The sequence below is a fragment of the Terrapene carolina genome, unplaced genomic scaffold, assembly GCF_002925995.2.
Source record: "Terrapene carolina triunguis isolate 2854851 unplaced genomic scaffold, T_m_triunguis-2.0 Scaffold66, whole genome shotgun sequence".
In the NCBI taxonomy this organism is placed as follows: Eukaryota; Metazoa; Chordata; order Testudines; family Emydidae; genus Terrapene; species Terrapene triunguis.
In genome coordinates, this window is record NW_020664417.1 from 59,926,055 (window position 1) to 59,945,607 (window position 19,553).

General features: G+C 43.9%; 1 protein-coding gene across 1 annotated transcript in view; it reads right to left on the reverse strand.

Moving 5' to 3' along the window:
- The window catches only part of LIMCH1 (LIM and calponin homology domains 1), a 292,532-nt gene that overhangs the window by 101,442 nt on the left and 171,537 nt on the right, over window positions 1-19,553 (reverse strand). The window contains exon 4 of the mRNA XM_026647957.2: window positions 51-157. Coding sequence (XP_026503742.1) covers window positions 51-157 — 107 coding nt within the window. The remainder of the gene's footprint in view (window positions 1-50; window positions 158-19,553) is intronic.

Consider the following 19,553-nt stretch of genomic DNA (forward strand, 5'->3'; position numbering starts at 1 on the left):
GAGGTCATCGAGTCCAGTCCCCTGCCCGCATGGCAGGACCAAATACTTACTTGACTGTTATTTTGTTTGATGTGTCCTGAAGGTCACCCGGGTCAAAAAGTTGAGATTCTTTAAGCCCCAGCTCTTTGCAGCCTCTTAAGAATAAGACGGTGTTGTCCTGAAATGAGGCAAACAAAATTTAACTCCTCTTTATTACAGAAGATTATCTCAATGAATCAACTCCTCCTCTTGCTTACCTAAATTACTGGATCATCCAATCACTTAATCCACTAAATCTAGGACTAACATATTGCCAATTATATAATAAAATTTCACTTTGAAGATTCCAGAGGGGAAAAGAGACACATTTTATCTTTGAAATCCATAACTGCACCACGTTCATTCAGTTCTCCTTGTCAGAAGTCACATGGCAAGATTTTTTTTAATATATAAAAACAGTTGATATGCCATCTAAAGTTATGCCAGCTATCTGCACAACTCTGATCCACTGCAAGTCCTGAGGCCAATGGCCATATTTCAGAACCAGTCAAAAAGCACAGGTATATAATATATTAATTCACCACTCTAGTGTGCTACAAAAATGTTAGGTTTACATTAACTGGCCAATTTCTTCTAACTAGTGTATTTAATTACTGTGCTGTCCTCCCTCCTTAGCCAGCCAAAAGTGGGGGGCAGGGAGGGGAGAAAGACAGTCATTCTCTTCTTTTCCTCAAGCTGGAAATGTGAAACCACATTTTTCAAACAACAGACCTTTTCTACACAAGAAAGATGCACTAATTTAGTTAAATCAGTGTCCACACAGGAATATGCATGCTTAGGCCTGGTCTACATCTAAAACATAACTATCTAGCTACGTTGCTCAGGGGTGTGAAAATGTCACATCCCCTCAGGGATCTAGCTAAGACGACCTAAGCCCCAGTGTATCCACTGCTAGAATTCTTCCATCAACCTAGTTATCACCTCAAGGGGGTGGATTTTTCTACAGTGATGGAAAAACCCTTTCTGTCATCAATCTAAGACAGAGTCGACTGAAGTTAGCAGACATAAACTACATCAGCATAAAGCGGTCACAGTTAGTATATCACTTGTGTAGACTTGGCTCCTAGCATCGGCACTGCGTGTACGCATCAGGAGGGCTTGGATCAATGCACAGTGTGGTAAAACCATGAGTATGTATCCCAGTGTGCAACTTGCCGTCATCTGGCACATTGTCTTTTGGAAAATTTTGGCAATCCATGGTGGGGCAGAAACAAGTCACACGGGGTGACTGGGAGCAAGGGGTCAAGTTCCTATCATGCAACTTTTGCAATTCCATACCACCATCCATATCCATATCCATATCCATGCCTTATCTTAAAAATCCCACAAACCCATGTAGCACTTCACACTGTAGCCATCTCTGACAGAAGTGTGGCGCCTGCACAGCTCTGCACTATTGTCATGAGTGTTGCAAGCACAGGACATACAATCCTCTGGTATTTGCAGAGTCGCAGGACAAAACCGTAGCAATGAGCGCCAGAAGCTCCCTAAAAGTGGGAGGGGCCCCCGGCCCCTGGACCGGGCCCCCCCCCAACTCGGTTACTTCTGCCCGAGGCTCTGTCCGCAGTCCATCCCCACTCCACCCAGACACCCTACTTCTGCTCATCCTCTTCCCCCAAGGCCCGACCCCTACTCTGCCTCTTCCGGCCCCAGGCCTTCCCCCCAAGGCCACCCCCGCCCACCACTCACCCCCACTCCGTCCCCTCCCCCAAGGACCCTCCACCCACTGCTCGCTCCTCTCTGCCCCCTCCCCCAAACCCTCCTGGCGCTCACTCCTTTCTGTCCCCTCCTGCCTTAAGGGTGAGCGACAGTGGGAAGAAGAGCGAGCGGCAGGTGAGAAGAGGTGGAGCGGGGGCGGAAAGGGAGGCACGCCACATCCAGCATCTCTTTCCCCATTTGTGGAGGCTTAACCTCCCCAAGCCACTTATACCTTCCAGCCCTGGCTCCAACGCAGGGACATCAGAACGAGAGCTGCACTGACAGTGGCGAAATGTGTGGCGATCACTCTAGGGAAGGTTGCAACGCTGGATTGCTATTGGTCAGTGGGAAGTCATTTGGAGTTAGAAAATCCATAGTGAAGGCCGTTGTCATGCAAATACGTAGGGCCATTAATAGTCTTCTGCTACACAGGACTGTCACTCTCAATAACATGCAAGACATAGCAGATGGATTTGCAGCAACAGGATTCCTGGACTGCAGTGGGGCGATAAATGGCACTCATATCCTTATTTTGGCACCTGGCCATAGAGTACATCAACAGAAAGGGCTACTTTTCTGTAGTTATGCAAGCATTGATGAATCACCGGGGACACTTCACCAACATATGGTTTGCACCAATTTAACTATATTAAGAACTGATACCTGTTGTAGACCCAGTATAACTTTCTCCTGTAGACAAGTCTTGAGGTCACAGGGAACAAGTGACAATCAGGGTCTACGAGCTTCCGAGGAACTGCCAGAGCATTAGGAATAGTCAGTTAAGTTTGGGCAGGAGGTAGTGGACTGCACAAATTTCTTCACCCACGCTCCCTCCAGCCCTCCTCTCTTCTTCCCTCTGAAGATGACCTGCCTCCAGTTGGTGGGGAATAGTAGTGCCATAAAGCGTGCTGGAGCAGTTTTGGGTTCTTTTCTTTTGAACTTCAAAAATAATTTCAGTAGGAGGCTAAGCAAACATTTGAAGCTTTTCACCCCTCCCTGAACCCCTTCTCATCTATCCCTATTTGAAGGGAAACAGTTACAGAACAGAACTCTCACCATCACTACATTTGTTCCCATGTCTTTGTTTATGTTGCACTTGCACAGATCTGCAAGAACGTCACTGTTTATTTTTTCGGTGTGCAGTGATCAGCACACTAATCGCTCTGGCATTCAGCATACCAACATCAGTGCAAAAGAAGCTTGCTGTCAGCAGCCACATTGCAAAATCTGGGCTCAAAGAATTTAGAGTGCTACAAATCTTCCTCCAACCCCTGGCTAAAATTTAATAGCTATGGAGGGAAGCCAGAGAAGAAGCAGCATCAGTTAGGAGAACAGAGAGCCTGCAACCATGAGAGGAAGTCTCATTCGTGACATGAAAAGACTCTTGTAAAATTCCCATCTGTTTTGCTATTTGCATTATAATTTTTCCACACTAATTCCAACTGAAACATGAACAATACTGTGTTTTGCCTTTGAAGGAGCACAATATGGTTTGTTTCCAAATGGTGGGTGGAGCAGGGTTCAACTCTAATAAAAGTTTGGTTACCTAAGTGTGAAGCATTTTTAAAAAGTAATTTTTGTTACAAAATATCCAAGACAAACAGACCTAATAGACTTGGGAAACGATCAAAGGATAGGATGGCTCAAGGGATTTTTAACAGCGCCTCTTCCCTTTAAATCCGAAATTCCAATCCAACCTATGTCAAGAGTGATCAAAATTGTTAACCACACAATGGCTGTTTGGTGGCCTATGTGAAGTGGGGTCCCAGTTCACTTAACAGCCAAGTGTTCATATAAAAAAAAATCCACTCTCACAATGCTAAAGCAGTTTTTGCATATGCTGTTGCAGTGATTGTGACAATGAAGTCAACATTTGAAAACACAGTCACAACAACACAGAATCATGAGTTATTTCCTACTTTATAGTTATTTCCTATTTTAAGTATAGATAAGCGTGATAAAGAGGGGATAACAGTGGATTTTAAAAAAAATGGTGACCACTATAAGGTATGTTTTTTCATCACTGAGGTTAGATTTTTTTTTTAAATATTGACAATTTTATGGTTTTCAGTTCCTGGAAGCCCTAGAAGCATAGCAACATTTATTTAAGGAAGAGAAATTGATGTTTGAAAGTGACAGATGAACAGGGTAAACCTGCAAAATGCTTCACATTCCTAGAGGCTGCCAACCAGAATGCTTCCAACAGTACTACTGAACTGAAGCTTTTCTGGTTTGGCTCAGTACTACTTAAAATTGTGTTTATTGTTTTTTTAACATACTAGTAAATTATCCTGCTAAACCACAAGAGGGGGGGGGGAGATTTGTTATTAAAGCACAGGATTGGAAATCAAGTGACCAAGATTCCCTCTCTGGATTGTCACAACTTTCATTGGCAAAGTCACTTTCTGGGCTCCATTTTCTTCAGCTATTAAAATAAAGGGAGACCTTGCTTCCCCCATCTCACCAGGAGTGCTGTGAAGCTCAATTCAATATCTTCACTGCTTTGAAATCAGCTGATGGAAGGCGATCCAATTTTTTTTTAGTTGCATAACTATATGAAGGATTTCATGTAGCATATGGATACTAAGTGGAAAGACAACCCATTTTCTTTTTTTCAAGCTCACCCAAGTATCTTAATATTTAGAAACACTCAGCAAAAAGTTGCAAATTTATATTTATATATATATATATGAGGTTCAGAAAATAATTCCTTTCAGATCCTGCATATGCAGCAATGCATAATTAGTGTGGTGCATTAAGTGGGCAGGAGGTTGCCTTCCTATGAACGATCTTGCTCAAGGAGGCAAGCAGGATATTGCACTGCATGGAGAAACTGTCATCTGATAAGACACATCACTTCCTGTGCTCCTTTAAGAAAAACAATGGTGTCTAAAGATTGTTACTTTTATTTCTTTGTTTATAGCAAACAAACACAGAGAATCATTTCAATCAATAAGACATCTTCCTCTGTACTTGTAACATGTAATGTAGAGGAAAAAATGACTTTAGGGGTTAAGCTCTTCATTTTCTTTTACTAACATGCTGGATGTTAAACTTGGAAGAGGTCTAATATTGGTAAAACTTTACAAGTTATAACTGGCCACTCACCAAAGAAATATGTCAACACCATGACAAATATAGGATAGAAACATACAATGATTTTAAGCATTAAACTTGTCTGAGAGAACTCATTAGGCTTGCTATTAGCATTCACATACAAGCAAACCTATCTTGCTTACAAAAATTACAAATTCAAAAGTTACTGGTCTAAATCCTGTGCTAAAACTGACAACTTTAGGCTGGAAAGATTATAGTGTATATGAAACTCTACAGGCTTTCACAGCTGAAATTCAATATAGGCAACTTTTCAAATTTAAGGAACAAGACAAAATCTTAGTTACTTGTATAGTATTATGATAACATTTTCCACACGCAGTGTGACTGGCATAAATCACAAAATCCTTATTCCCACAGAAAATGGAAATTGATGTTTGCTTAGAATAGTCAACCTGTAAAATCACTGTACTGTACATTCATACAGTAGCAATGCCAACTCTGAAAATAAGACAGACTAGTGTGAATCAAACATTCACAGCAGGCAAATTCCCTCCCTATTATTTGCTGATCAGATGCAAAGGCAAACAGCTTGAATTGGACTATCTCCATTCATTGCATCTTTCACAGCAGCAAAATAAAAGTATTCACACTCATTTTTACAGTACAGCACATTAGAATAACTGCTCAATAGTTAGATATGATCCCATGACTAATTATTGAATGGCCTAGAACAGGAATAAGGATGAACTCATTAAAAAAAAATCTATATAACACTGGATGCTGTGAAATGAAGGGGCAATGCGGACAGACAACGTCGAAACACATTTGAAAGATTGGCTAGATTTGAAAGCTTCTCAGTAGCATTACCATGTTTGGGAGCAGAGCTATGTGGGAACCTGATTTTCTGTTTGAGGGAGTTTCACAATTTTGAAATTTCCCGAATGGAAGAAAACTAAAAAATTACAGAGTTTTCCACAAACCAAAATTCTCAAAAAAATTGCATTTTGTTGACAAAAATCAAAAATGTTTTGTTCCTATTCAGACTTTTAAAAAAATGTATAATAGAAATATAAAATGAAAAACATTTGAACAGAAAATCATTTTGAAACAGAAAAATCTAGATGTCCCATTAAGGTTCAAATATTACATTTCAACCTTACTGAAAGAGTTGGATTTTTTAAAATTTTCACTTGGAAATCAATTTTGGTCAAAGACAATGTTTCTGCAAAACATTTTGCTTTTGACAAATCAGCATTTTTCAATTTTTCAGTTCTGTCCAAAAATTTCTGGCCAGCTCTCTATTTAGTCTCTGAGCTATTTCGCAGCCAGAACTGAAGGAAATACCCCAAGTCACAGAGTTAAAGGCTATTACACTGGGTGAATGTTGTCCAAATTGTTTTTGCTACAGAAAAACTCATTTGCTCTCTGTTTTAATAAGTGTTACATACTGTGGGAAGAGGAAAGCAAAAGAGAAGGTAAGATGGTGAGGAAGGAAGCAGAAGGTAAACTTATTGGTAAGTCAGTTTTGACCCAGTCCTCTCCTCTCCTCCTACCACAGAATTCCAGACCAGCAAGAATTATAGCCCTATCTAACCCAAATGGCAAGGAAGCTAAACAATTTTTATTTATAGACATTACAATATCCAGGCTTCACCCACTCACATTCAGTAACTTAGAAAGCAGACAAAAAGTCAAGGCCTTAATATTAGGGTTGCCAACTTGGTGATATTTAAAAACCGGACACTCCAGCAGAAGTGCCGGAATCTCCCCTGCCCCGCCTCTTCTCCCGAGGTCCCACCCCTGCCCATTCTCCCAAAGCCCCCCACCCCACCTCTTCCCCTGAGACCCTGCCCCATCCACTCATCTTCCCCCTTACCCCCCACCTGCTGCTTTTCCCCTCCCCCCAGGTTGGGAGGGACTTGTCCATGGAGTCAGGGCTGGGAGCTGCAGCTGCCCGACAAAGGTAGGAGGCAGCCCCGGCTGAGTAGGAGCTGGAGCAGGTGATGACCCAGTCCCTCCCCGCCTCACTCACTCGCAGTATCCGGACTTTGTGTTGACCGGTCAGTAAATCTGACCGGACACTGTCAGGTCCCCTTTTCGACTGGACTGGACTGTCCAGTCGAAAACCGGGTACCTGGCCACCCTACTTAATACGAAGAATAGTGAAGAAAGAAAGTAAAGGAGGGGGAAAGGCAGGAAAAGAAAATGAGCAGCCTACCACAAAGTTATTGGCTCTTCCCCCCTCCTAAACGAGATTTCATGACAGTAAGGAGATGGGCAGTGTGCAGGCAGTGCTTAATTTGTGCCAGGGCTGAGCCCCAGCACCTCTAGGCTTGGTCTTTCATAGCCCCGGCACCTCTGGGCTTGCAGCATCAGTTATGAAAGTAAAAAAATTGCTTGCGCCCCAGCAGCTCTTTCATTACAAATGAAGTACTGTGTGAAGGTAAGGAGGAGGAATTACTTAGCATGGAACCCTATAGAATTTTGGGATCAAAAGTGAACCTTAGAAAATGAGAGCAGCAGTAACTAGATTAGGATGGAGGAGGAAAAAACCCTAGAAAAACAATTGGTTGAATGAAGGTAGAACTGTAAGACTCAAAGGAAGGAAAGCTGTGAGAGGATGGGGAGAAGTCTGGATGAGTCTGAAGTTTGTCCAAAACACCTGCAGATAAGGGCACTGATATTGAAATACCCTATGTGCCTCCCTGAGGAGAGGGTAAAATAATAAGATCACTTAGGAAGAAAGCAAAGAAAGGATTTCTTTCTCAAGGGATCAAAAAAAAAAAAAAACCCAACAACAAAAAACCCAATCCAACAAAAAACTAACAGCCACCTTTTAAACAAAAGGAAAACCTCAGTAAAGGTAAATGGGTCTGACGAGGTCCTCTGTCATAACTGGACTCTCTTATGTTTATTTACCATTTGGTTTTGCAGCACTTAATTGGCAGTTGTTAATCAAGGAGGAAAGCCTGGCTGAGTCAGCCACTTAATGAGAGAAAAAAAAATCTTAAAATCATTAACTTTTCCCGTATACCTTCCAAGATAGCATAAGAATACAAGAGTGGTGCAGAGAAAGAAGGAACCCAGCATGAGCAGAACAAGAACAACAAGCAGAACAAGATAAGAGTAGTATCCAGCACAGATCTAACAAAAAAAAACGTGTATTAGGTATGGAAACTAGGAGTGCCTGGATCAATACGATATAGGAAAATGGCTTAATATCAGATCAACTTGTTCTTTGGGGATGGAGAGGGAACAGTTGCCAAGATGCCAGTTCCTCTTGTCTTTTCAGGGCTGGCCTTAGTGTTTTTGGCAGCCAGCAAAATGTTTTACCGTCAATCCCAAATAACAGGCTCTTATATTGTATGATCCTACCCACTCTCCATTAATATGGACAAGGATGTTATGGTTTACCACCACATTTTTTTTTCTGGGAAAAAACCTGAAAAAACAAAAACCAAGGTCCCCCAAAGGTTATTAAATGAAACCCAAGACACATACTAAATGATTCACATCGTAAGCATATTTATTTCTCAAATATCAACAGACACACATTGTTCAAATTAAAATCTTGCAATTCTAAGAAAAAAACAGAAGCCCAATAATAGAGTCCCCAGTCAAACAAATTAGATCACTTTTTTGTATCTCTCCTTACATAGTAATACACATACCAACTGAACTGCTTTTTAAGCACGTCGCATATAACACAATGTTGACCAAGCTAATCAGTGTTCTCATATCTTGTCTAGCACATTTTTTAATTATTTTTACTCTGGTGGTACCCAGCAACTGTAATTAAGTTTGGGCTCTATGTGGTATGCACTGTACAAACACATAACAAAATACAGTCCTAAAGAACTTACAACACAGACAGACAAGACGGATCTAGGGTTGGGATGGAAGGGTATCCAACATGCAAGCACGGTGAGGTGGGTGATGAGTGGCAAATGTTAATTCTGCAGGTTTAAAAAATTTGTTTTGTTTTATAAATTATAGCGGGGAACGATGTCAGAAGAGGGAGGGGGATAAGTTATTAGGACCGTAAGAGTAGGGGGAAAAGGGTAATACTGAGGGTGGGAGAGAAGGGAAAAACAGAGGAGGAGAAAAGGAGAGAAAGAAGAGACCATGCAGGGGCAAAACTATGTGAAAGAAGTGGATATATATATCCAGAATCAAAAGAAAAACAGAGCCTTATGACATCACTGCCATCCAAAGATATCCTGCAGCTGGCTGCTTCAGCTCACAGCTCCTGTCAGGGGAGGAAAGTTTCTTTGTTCCTGGGGCTACTCCACCCAGAGTTTATCTTTTTTCATAGGCCCACAACTGGAGATATGGGTGGGAGGAGGCTGCACGTGCCCTGGATGCCTGTCATCACGTCTGATCTCTGCCAATGCCTGTTAGGTGCGGACATGAGCCTGAATACCTGGTTAACAGGGCTCTCCATCTTTAAGACTAGTCAGCAGGTTAGTGCCCTTTCACTTCTCCTTATCTCAAACTTTGACAGGTCTCTGGTTCCCGTGCAGGGGAAATTCTGTTGTGTTCTGTGCTCACCTTCACCCCCTGCAGAGTACAAATTTCCTCACTGGGAGAATTTGTGAACTGGGCAACCTGTAGTAGTCACTGCTAGAATATTGATGCTATAGCTTATCCCTACAGACAAAGGGCTGGGGAGGGAATGAGGAGCGTTCTGCAGTATGTATGAACGTATGTGTAGCTTTTGTCTCTGGAGGGACAAGACAAATTTTCAAACAAACTGATCAACTGATCCCTCCTCAAAGATTAGGGTAAGACTCAAACAGTGGGCATTTCTCTGACTTGCCACCACTGGGAAACAACCAACCAGTGTAGGCTAGTTTGCCTACAGACATAAGCCAGGTTGTGTCCTGCAGACTCTATACTTCCGCAGGCCATGCTCTGACTTTGAGACCAGGATAATCATAGCCATATGCCTGCTTTCACCTCTCCTTGGACATGGGGTGCCTTCATGCCATTGTGGCTACTGGCACCTCAAAGATATGGTAGCCGCCACTTCACAGCACATACAAGATTCCTTTCCATCCCTATCCTTTACCCCTTCTAGAGCTATCCAGCATCCAGTCCCCACTATTTATCTGCTTGACAACTTAGGCCTCCATGATTTCCTGACTTTCTCTACAACCCTCTTTATTTTTGACCAGTGACCTCAGAAGGAGAAGGGAAAAGAACAGGGCTATGTTTAGTGAGCAGATACCTGAGCAAGGAGTCCCTGGTAAAACCCAGACCCTACTGAAGTCAGTGGGAGTTCACCCCATGATTCCATTGCAAATAGGGTGACCAGATGTCCCGATTTTATAGGGACAGTCCCAATATTCAGGGCTTTCTCTTATACAGGTGCCTATTACTCCCCACCCCGTCCCAATTTTTCACACTTGCTATCTTGTCACCCTAACTGCAAAGGAGCTAAAACTATGGGGAGGACAGAGTACAGATGGCTAGGGCTAGAGGGGCTCAGCACCCCAAATCTGTCTCTGCTGCCAGACCATAGTGCTACCAGAGTGATCCAAAGCATTGCTCCAGCACCTGAAATAGAGGGCAAAGCTACACTCCAGCATTTCAGAACTAGTCACAGCACACTCCCTACCCATCAGCTTCGCTCCACTCCCAGCTTCCCTGTGCACATGCACCCACCTGCCGACCTTGCCTGAGACTTGTAGTCTGCCAAGGGACTGGGCTCCCTGCCCCACCCAGCTGGCTTTGGGCTCTGCACATTAGAACTTCCACAAGGCCGGGCAGGAGGCTGAGGCTACACACTAGGGAAGCAGCAGTGCATGCAAGCTGGGTTGACTGTGTCAGTGTCAGCAGCGACTCCCTAGTTCAAGGGTATAGGCTTCGCCTGATCAGTATTGGTACCTTGGCAAACTGCTCTCACACCCCGCAGGCTTCTTCTGGACACCAGGGACAACCCTCTGCCCTTCCCTAGCTCTGCTAGATCACAGGGAGTTATTCATTCCTCACCCTCCACCCCTCCAAAAAAACCCATCTTATCTCCTACTCCTTTTGCCACATTTTACTTCGTTTCATTTGGCATTAAATTAACTAACCATCCTTAGCCCTGGCCCAACCCTGCAGAACAGGAGCTGCCACACTGCAGGGTGATCTCGCTTTCCAACCCCTCCTCCCCACCTTGGGGTCTCCTCTCCACACCAGGCCAAGATAGGGACAGTGACCCCCACACGCACACACCAGAGAGCTGGGCTTGACACACCCACCCACACAGAGAGCAGGCTCTCTCCAAATGTGGGTGGGAAACTTCCCCCACTCCGCACATCTTGCCTTCCCCCAAGAATATTTTCACCAGCTGCCTATGGGACAGAGATGGAGACAGGTGAAGCTTGGATCCTTATGCTGCCTGTGAAATGACTGTCATTTGGCCTCTTTCCTTCTTGGTAAGAGACTATGACATTTGCTGTTATGAAATCTTACCAGAAAATGCAGAAAATTTCATGACAAGACAGAGATTTAAAGAAATGTCATATCACATCGTATTGTTACTAATACAAAACAGCTCAGGATCCAGGTTCAACACTCCTCTTTATCTTGTATCTCCTCGTTATCCATTGAGCCGGCAATACTTTATCTGAACAAAATGCTGCAAAGAGAAAAATCCAACTTTCATTTATATTTTTAAAAAATTGGGATTATTCTATGTGTATTAAAAGTACTATAAAATCTTTAATATAGACTTCAAGGACCACTGAAAACATGCTCTGTTTTTACTCTCCTTGTGTTCTAGGACACCATTGTCCTCAGACCTTTGTGCACTTGAATTGTTTTGAAGGAAACTGGGCATTCACTCCCAAAGCCATCTACTTAACACACCAATACAGCATGATCATATCTGCTGCCCCTCAACTGACCTTCACAGCAAAATACAAAAATGAATAAGCTCTACAGTTTAAAAAAAGCTACTTTACAAGTTTACACTGTATTTATGTGTAACAATTAAGAGACCACACAGTGCGAAAAAATATAAACAGAGCATGAATACCCACTTAAGCTATCTCAAACAAAGGCAGCCATCCAAAATCTACTGTTTAAGGCAAAGCGTTTTAATAGCTAAGAAAAGTATTTCTAGTTTAAAATCTAAGCTATTCACATAAATGACTACAGTAGATGTTATTAAAAACCAAACATCCTATTAATCTGAGACTACTGAGTAATAGGACCACCAAAGAAATGTCAGACATATATTTAGCATTCAAATTTAGAGTACAGTTTTTACCAGATGCATTGCTAACATATTTAAAAAATGACTTTAGGTGTTGCATATAATTTAATGATGTTTGAAGCCATAGATCAAAAAGGTATAGCCCCTAAAATAATTCAAGTGAAACAATAGTAATAATTTAAACTCCAATATAAACAAATTGCTTTTGTAAATTTTTCATGCGTTAAAGATGGCAATCAAGGATGGCTATATATATCTTTACATGTTGCTTCTATTGACTTATGCCACAGCTTAACCTATACTTATAGCACAGCTGTGTGTCAGAAGCAGTGTGTGAGAGACAGTCTCTCTGTGCTAGATTGTGGTTGTGTGATAGGGAATAGACTTTATCTACTGACAGTTACAGTCAAATCTAACACTCTTTGGGCCCTTATGCCACACATGATACTTGTGGATTGTGTTACCCGAATGCAAACAGCCTACACTCTACTCTTCACTCCAACAGTGGTAGTTGGAAGCGGGGGAAGAGAAATACTTTATTCTCTAGCTAGAGCAGCAGTGACTAACTCCAGGGAACAACCTTCATCTTTCCTTTGAAACAAGTTGCTCTCTGATAAGTTATTCAGGGTGGGAGGGAAAGCAAGAGGGGAAATCCTGAAGACCACCCACCTTCCCCTAGCCTTCAAAAATCTGTATGAGGTAATTACTTGGCCAAGGTACTGTACTATCAATTAATCTAAGCAGTTTGAACATGTGCTGTATATATGTTTTTCAAAATGATTACCTGGAAAAAGAGCTCCACTGTGCATCAACACTATGAATTCCTTATTAGTGCTCCTTCCCTCTCCCTTTGCTTTCAAGTATTGTACAGGGACAGTGCCAGGGGCATGTGCAGAAATTTAACTTTGACACCTTTTGGGGGGGCATGTTCTCTGCTCCTCCTCCCCACCCCCCGCACTGTCCGCAAGAGGAGCTCACTCTTCCCTTCCCCTACACCCCACCCTGGCAGGAGCTCGTTCTTCCTTTCCCCTGCCCTGGCACAGCAGGAGTTTGCTCTTCCTTCCCCCGCATTGTGGCCCTCGAGCCGGGAGGAGCTTACTTTCCTGCCACCCCTCCCCCGCAACCCAGGAGCTGAAGGAGTTCTGTCCCCATAACAATTATTGGGGGGCATGCCCCTGCTTGCCCCTCCTTGTGTATGCCCCAGGACAGTGGGAACAAAAATTAGTGAGACTTTCATGTTGTTTTTCCAAAATACAGAGAGTGAGTTTATAGAGACGAGATAATATCTTGTCTCTCTAATATCCTGGGACCGACATGGCTACAACAACACTGCATACAAGAGTGAGTTTAATCCATCACACAATAATTGCCCTCCACCCGCCCAATATTGTTCTAAGAAACTAAACTGTTTTGGAGTTACCCCTTGTCTTTATTTCCTCCCGTTTTTTATTAGCTGTCTTGCTGCTCAACCACAGAAATGCATTTTAACCACATTGTATAAAAATGAAAAAAGGCTTTATTAAAACATACTGTTAAAACAGAGTCTCTGCTGCACACCACTGTATTAAGGGAACTGAACACAGAAGAGCATATGCCCAGGATTGAGAAAGAGCTGGAGTTTTGTTTAGCATTTTTAAAAAAGTTTCAACTATAAGGACGCAAAAGAAACAGACATTTAAAAATAAAAATCAGCACCACATGAAACATTTGAAAATGAACAGACTGTCGCCAGCTGGCAGTCTTACACAGCTTCTTGTAAACATAGCTGATATTAATGTGATTATATTATTTCTCTCTTTTCTTTTACATCTTGTGTTTTCTTTTTCCTGTCAAATGAAGCAAAGTTATCTTTCATTTAAAGCCAATAAATAGCAATGATTGGCCAACACTAATACTATACTCAGCGCAATGAGAAAAAACAGCTACCACAAGCACCATTGTGCTACACAGCCTCAGAGTTGACTGCCACCAAGCCCGCACTCTATCCATTGCAGCTGCTGTAGGTGAACCTCAAAAAACGCAAGAAAACTGCCCGTGGGGGCTGAGGGTCTGGCAGTAGCTGTAACGGTTGTACCAAATTCCCAAAAGCAAAAAGCAAAATAGTTACACCCGCCAAGGACTCATTCCTGCTCAGTTCATGACCTTTGGGAGAAGAGCAACAAATTCCTTTACTCCTTTTAATTTAAACATCTACTTCTTACTTGCCAAAGAATATGTTTTAATAATCTTATGTTCTGGGTTTGATAAACATCAAAAATCTCTCTGCTGCCGCTACATGATACCCAACTCTTCCCCCTTCCCCCCCGCCAATTCATAGGTTTACATTTTCATGCCAATATTAGATAAAATATAGTACAGAGTTCTTTAATGCAAGGTTTCTTTTATCATCATTTTAGAAGCATTTCAAGTCCAAAAATACATGAAATTATGTGCAAAAAATTGGCTCTGTGCACTGACTTAAGTTCCAGCACATTCCAATTGAAAAACCAACATTATTATTTTTACTTCCAGCAAATAATAAACACAGAAAGCCTTCATGTTTGGATGTATGAAATTATAGCAATTAGGAAGGGGAAACAAAATCAAAACCTTTATGTAGGTATGTTGCACAACTTTGAATATATCAAAATAACTATGTTAAGAGAATATTTAAGTCTCAGCCTGGTAATGACAAAGTTAGGATTGCATGCATAAGTTTAACTCTGTTGATCTTTCCACCTAGCCTAAATAGTTATGCTATGTATTGTTGCAGTCTTTACATAATTGCATGCTGTTTCTCAAATACAAAATATAAAATAAGTGTATATATAGTATATTGCAATTTTCCTCCCATTTTTGTATATTTATGTTCATTTCATTGCCACGATTATCCGGAATATCTCTTATTTAGGTTTTTTTATATGGCAAATGTCAGTGGTAAGAAAAGTTTTGACAATTTTGTGAGCATCTCTTGACTGTACATTTCCTTTTCAAACATTAATATAGCTTTCCTGAGGTGCAATTCAGGGGATGAAAGAGTTACTCATGAAGCTATGTTAGTTGTCAATTTATATGAGCTATGTAGATCAGCAAACTTTCATTATTACTGTTGACTTAATCTTTAGAGATTGTGTAAGTAGGTTTTATTGTACACTACTTAGAAAGAAGCCTTCATAGATTAAAACTGGATGACATGCAGAATAGTTTCCAATTACTAAGGTCCTGATCCACAAAGGGTCTTAGGCATTGCCCTAACTTTAGGCACCTAGAAAAATCAAAAGAGCAATACTGAGATCCATAAAGCCTGAGTTAGGCACCTAGGATCCCTACACAATGAATGGGGAGATACAGGAGTCTTAGAATGCGATCCACAAAGCCAGCACACTAGGCAAGGAGCCACCCAAGCCAGATCAGTAACCTCCAGTTGGATTAAGGGACACAAAGTAGCAGGCCAGTGTGCGGCTGCTAGCAATGGGCCAGTGAGCTGTTGTTTCCCTCTGGAAAGGAATCCAGGAGGCCTGGTCTAAACTACGAGTTTAGGTCGAATTTAGCAGCATTAAATCGAATTAACCCTGCACCCGTCCACACAATGAAGCCATTTACTTCGACATAAAGGGCTCTTAAAATTGATTTCTGTACTCCTCCCCGACGAGGGGAGTAGCGCCGAAATCGACATTGCCGGTTCAAATTAGGGTTAGTGTGGCCGCAATTCAACGGTATTGGCCTCCGGGAGCTATCCCACAGTGCACCATTGTGACCGCTCTGGACAGCAATCTGAACTCGGATGCACTGGCCAGGTAGACAGGAAAAGCCCCGCGAACTTCTGAATTTCATTTCCTGTTTGCCCAGCGTGGAGAGCAAAGGTGACCACGCAGAACTCATCAGCACAGGTAACCATGCAGTCCGAGAATCGAAAAAGAGCACCAGCATGGACCGTACGGGAGGTACTGGATCTGATTGCTGTATGGGGAGAGGATTCTGTGCTAGCAGAACTACGTTCCAAAAGACAAAATGCCAAAACTTTTGAAAAAATCTCCAAGGGCATGATGGAGAGAGGCCACAATAGGGACTCACTACAGTGCCGCGTGAAAGTTAAGGAGCTCAGACAAGCGTACCAGAAAACCAAAGAAGCAAACGGAAGGTCCAGGGCAGAGCCGCACACATGCCGCTTCTATGCTGAGCTGCATGCAATTCTCGGGGGGCCGCCACCACTACACAACCCCTGACTGTGGATTCCGAGGAGGGGGTACTCTCAGCCATGCCTGAGGATTTTCCGGACGGGGAAGTTGAGGAGGAGGAGGACGAGCTTGCGGAGAACACACAGCACTCCGTTCTCCCCAACAGCCAGGATCTTTTTCTCAGCCTGACTAAAGTACCCTCCCAACCCTCCCAAGGCGGTATCCCAGAAAATGAGGCCATGGAAGGGACCTCTGGTGAGTGTACCTTTGTAAATATAAAACATGGTTTAAAAGCAAGCATTTTTTAATGATTAATTTGCCCTGAGGACTTGGGATGCATTCTCGGCCAATATAGCTACTAGAAAAGTCTGTTAATGTGTCTGGGGATGGAGCAGAAATCCTCCAGGGACATCTCCATGAAGCTCTCCTGGAGGTACTCCAAAAGCCTTTCCACGAGGTTTCTGGGCAGTGCAGCCTTATTCCGTCCTACCATGGTAGGACACTTGACAACGCCATGCCAGTAGCAAGTAATCTGGTATCATTACATGACAAAGCCTGGCAGCGTATGGTCCCGGTGTTTGCTGGCATTCAAGCAACATCTGTTCTTTATCTCGCTGTGTTATCCTCAGGAGAGTGATATCGTTCATGATAACCTGGTTGAAATACGAGAATTTAATTAAGGGGACAGAGGTGGCCGTTCCTACTGGGCTGTTTGCCTGTGGCTGAAAAGAAATCCTTCCCTGCAGTTAGCCAAGCGGTGGGGGGCGGGGGGGACACTGGCGCTGAGCTTTTCGCATTTGGCTAGCAGGGATCTTCCCTTATACCAGCCACGCGGTGGGGGGAGGGGTAAAGCAATCATCCCAGAGAATTGGATGGGGGAGGGTTAGTTTGGTTTCTGCTGCTGCACGTTAACACGAAAACCGCAGCACTCAACGGGCTTTGCTTGGTATGGGAGAGGAGGGGGCTGCTTTTATGAAGGTTGCAGAAGCCAAAAGACAATGGCTTACCATGGCCACATGCAAGCCGAATTCTGTTGCCCGGCCCTGCGTCTGTGATCTTTAACACCAAAACCGCAGGCACTCTATATTAAGATGCAAAATGCGACTTTGTACCGAAATCACGTGTGCTATGTAATGTGAAAGAGTATAAGCATTGTTCTGTAAAATGTATCTTTTTAAATACTTCTCTCCCTTTTTTCCCTCCTGCAGCTGTAAATTTTTCAAGCCTCCCTCCTCCGTCCCAAAGGCTATCTCAGATAAGGCGGCAAAAAAACCACACGTGAGACTAAATGTTCTCAGAGATCATGCAATCGACCCGCGATGAAAGAGCTCATCTGAATGAGTGGAAGGACACGGTATCAAAGTACAGGAAAGCTGCCAATGAACGTGAGGACAGGAGGGACCATCGTGAGGACAGGAGGGACCAACGTGAAGAGAGGAGGGATGCTCGAGATGAGAGGTGGCGGCAGGAAGATCAGAGGAGGCAGGATGCAATGCTGGGGCTACTGCGGGATCAAACGGACATGCTCCGGCATCTGGTGGAGCTTCAGGAACTGCAGCACCATCACAGAGTGCCGCTACAGCCCCTATATAACCGCCCTCCCCCCTCCCCAAGTTCCATAGCCTCCTCACCCAGACGCCTAAGAACGCGGGGGGGGGGGGAAGGCTCCGTGCACCCTGCCACTCCACCCCAGTGGACAGCCCAAGTAAAAGTCTGTCATTATTTGGAACTTTTGAAGTGGCCTTTTCCTTCCCTCCTCCCCAACCCCACCCGGGCTACCTTGTCAGTTCTCTCCCTATGTTTATAATCAATTAATAAAGAATACATGATTTTTAAACGATAGTGACTTTATTTCCTTTGAAAGCAAGCTGTGATCGAGGGGGGGGAGGGTGGGTTGCTTACAGGGAATGAGTCAATCAAGGGGGCGGGTTTTCATCAAGGAGAAAGAAACAGAACTTTCCCACCGTAGCCTGGCCAGTCATGAAACTGGTTTTCAAAGCTTCTCTGATGCGCAGCACTTCCTGGTGTGCTCTTCTAATCGCCCTGGTGTCTGGCTTTACATAATCAGCGGCCAGGCGATTTACCTCAACCTCCCACCCCGCTATAAAGGTTTCCCCCTTACTCTCACAGAGATTGTGGAGCACACAGCAAGCAGCAATAACAATGGGAATATTGGTTTGGCTGAGGTCTGAGTGAGTCAATAAAGTGCGCCAGCGACCCTTTAAACGTCCAAAGGCACATTCTACCACCATTCTGCACTTGCTCAGCCTGTAGTTGAACAGCTCCTGACTACTGTCCAGGCTGCCTTCATGAGCCATGGCATTAAGGGGTAGGCTGGGTCCCCAAGGATAACTATAGGCATGTCAACATCCCCAACGGTTATTTTCTGGTCCAGGAAGTAAATCCCTTGCTGCAGCCATTTAAACAGATCAGTGTTCCTGAAGACGCGAGCGGCATGAACCCTTCCCAGCCATCCCACGTTGATGTTGGTGAAACATCCCTTGTGATCCACCAGTGCTTGCAGCACCATTGAAAAGTACCCCTTGCGGTTTATGAACTGGCTGCCCTGGTGCTCCGGTGTCGAGATAGGGATATGGGTTCCATCTATCACCCCACCACAGTTAGGGAATCCCATTGCAGCAAAGCCATCTACTATGACCTGAACATTTCCCAGAGTCACTACCTTTGGTAGCAGCAGTTCAGTGATTGCTTTGGCTACTTGCATCACAGCAGCCCCCACAGTAGATTTGCCCACTCCAAATTGATTCCCGACTGACCGGTAGCTGTCTGGCGTTGCAAGCTTCCACAGGGCTATCGCCACTCGCTTCTCCACTGTGAGGGCTGCTCTCATCTTGGTATTCTGGTGCTTCAGGGCAGGGGAAAGCAAGTCACAAAGTTCCACGAAAGTGCCCTTACGCATGCGAAAGTTACACAGCCACTGGGAATCGTCCCAGATCTGCAACACTATGCGGTCCCACCAGTCTGTGCTTGTTTCCCGGGCCCAGAATCGGCGTTCCACGGCTATAACCTGCCCCATTAACAGCATGATCTCCAAAGCGCCGGGGCCCGCGGTTTGAGAGAATTCTGTGTCCATGTCCATATCCTCATCACTCTCGTTGCCGCGCTGCTGTCGCCGCCTCCTCCTCGCCTGGTTTTTCAGGTTCTGGTTCAGCATAGACTGCACGATAATGCGCGAGGTGTTTACAATGTTCATGACTGTTGTCTTGAGCTGAGCGGGCTCCATGCTTGCCGTGGTATGGCGTCTGCACAGTTCACCCAGGAAAAAAGACGTGAAACGGTTGTCTGCCGATGCTTCCACGGAGGGAGTGGGAGGATGTACCAGAACCACCCGCGACAATGTTTTTTGCCCCATCAGGCATTGGGATCTCAACCCA